The 1,021-nt window shown below is 57.4% G+C and overlaps 1 protein-coding gene across 1 annotated transcript in view; it reads right to left on the bottom strand.

Annotated features, from left to right (window-relative positions):
• The window catches only part of EMH_0081800 (plasmodium falciparum CPW-WPC domain-containing protein, putative), a gene marked incomplete at both ends in the record, with an annotated part of 1,221 nt that extends 567 nt beyond the window's left edge, over positions 1-654 (bottom strand). The window contains one exon of the mRNA XM_013500435.1: positions 1-654. Within this exon, the coding sequence (XP_013355889.1) occupies positions 1-654 (654 nt within the window).
• Positions 655-1,021: the final 367 nt, after the last annotated feature.

Raw genomic sequence — 1,021 nt, forward strand, 5'->3', positions numbered from 1 at the left:
CTGCTGTTGGTCTGTCCAGCTGCTGCTGCTGCTGCTGCTGCTGCAGGCCCAGGAGACGCCACAGCGTCGTTCGACCGCTCGTTTCAAAATTCTGCTGCTGCTGCTGCTGCTGCTGCTGCTGCTGCTGCTGCTGCTGCTGTTGCTGCTGCTGCTGCTGTAGCCTCTAAGATCCAGCAGCAGCTCACAGGGGCCCCTATACCCCTTGGGGGCCCTACATATTTCTGGTTCTGTCTGCTGCTGCTGCCACCCCAGGGGGCAGTTTTCTTTGTAAGTTTTAATACAAATTTTGCTGCTGCTGCTGCTGCTGCTGCTGCTGCTGCTGCTGCTGCAGGGCCAACGGAGGCCGCATAGAGCCTGCAGCCTAGCCTTTGCTATGCTATCGTTTGCTGCTGCTGCTGCTGCTGCTGCTGCTGCTAGTTTTGTTTCTGTACATTCAGCAGCAGCAGCAGGTCCCCCAGCAACAATAGCAGCAGCAATAGCAGCAGAAGCAGCAGGATCTTCTATAGAACAAACCATACCCTGCTGCTGCTGCTGCTGCTGCTGCTCCTGCTGCTGCTGCTGTTGCTGCTGCTGCTGCTGCTGCTGCTGCTGCAGCCGCCAGCCTACTGGACAAGGCTGAGAGTAATCAACGCCGTCTATACACTGCTGCTGCATGCAGGGGTACTGCGTTTTGCATGCAGCAGCCCAAGCAGCTCTAGCAGCAGCAGAAAGCTGCTGCAGCTCCGGCTGCTGCCTGCTGCAGGGGCCCTCGTATGCTGCTGTTGCTGTGCATGCAGTTGCTGCTGCTACGAAACCCAATGGACACGGCTCAGAGTAATCCCGTAAACACTCTCCTGCTGCTGCTGCTGCTCCTGCTGCTGCTCCTGCTGCTGCTGCTGCTGCTGAGGGCTGAAAAAGGCAAAGGCCAGATATTAGAAGAGGAATAGCAACAGGAGAATTACAACAATAACAGCAGCAGCAGCTGCAGCAGCAGCAGCAGCAGCAGCAGCAGCAGCAGTAGCAGCAGCAGCAGCAGCAGCAG

Source organism: Eimeria mitis, genomic scaffold (genome assembly GCF_000499745.2).
Source record: "Eimeria mitis Houghton genomic scaffold, Emh_scaff5405, whole genome shotgun sequence".
Lineage (NCBI taxonomy): Eukaryota > Apicomplexa > Conoidasida > Eucoccidiorida > Eimeriidae > Eimeria > Eimeria mitis.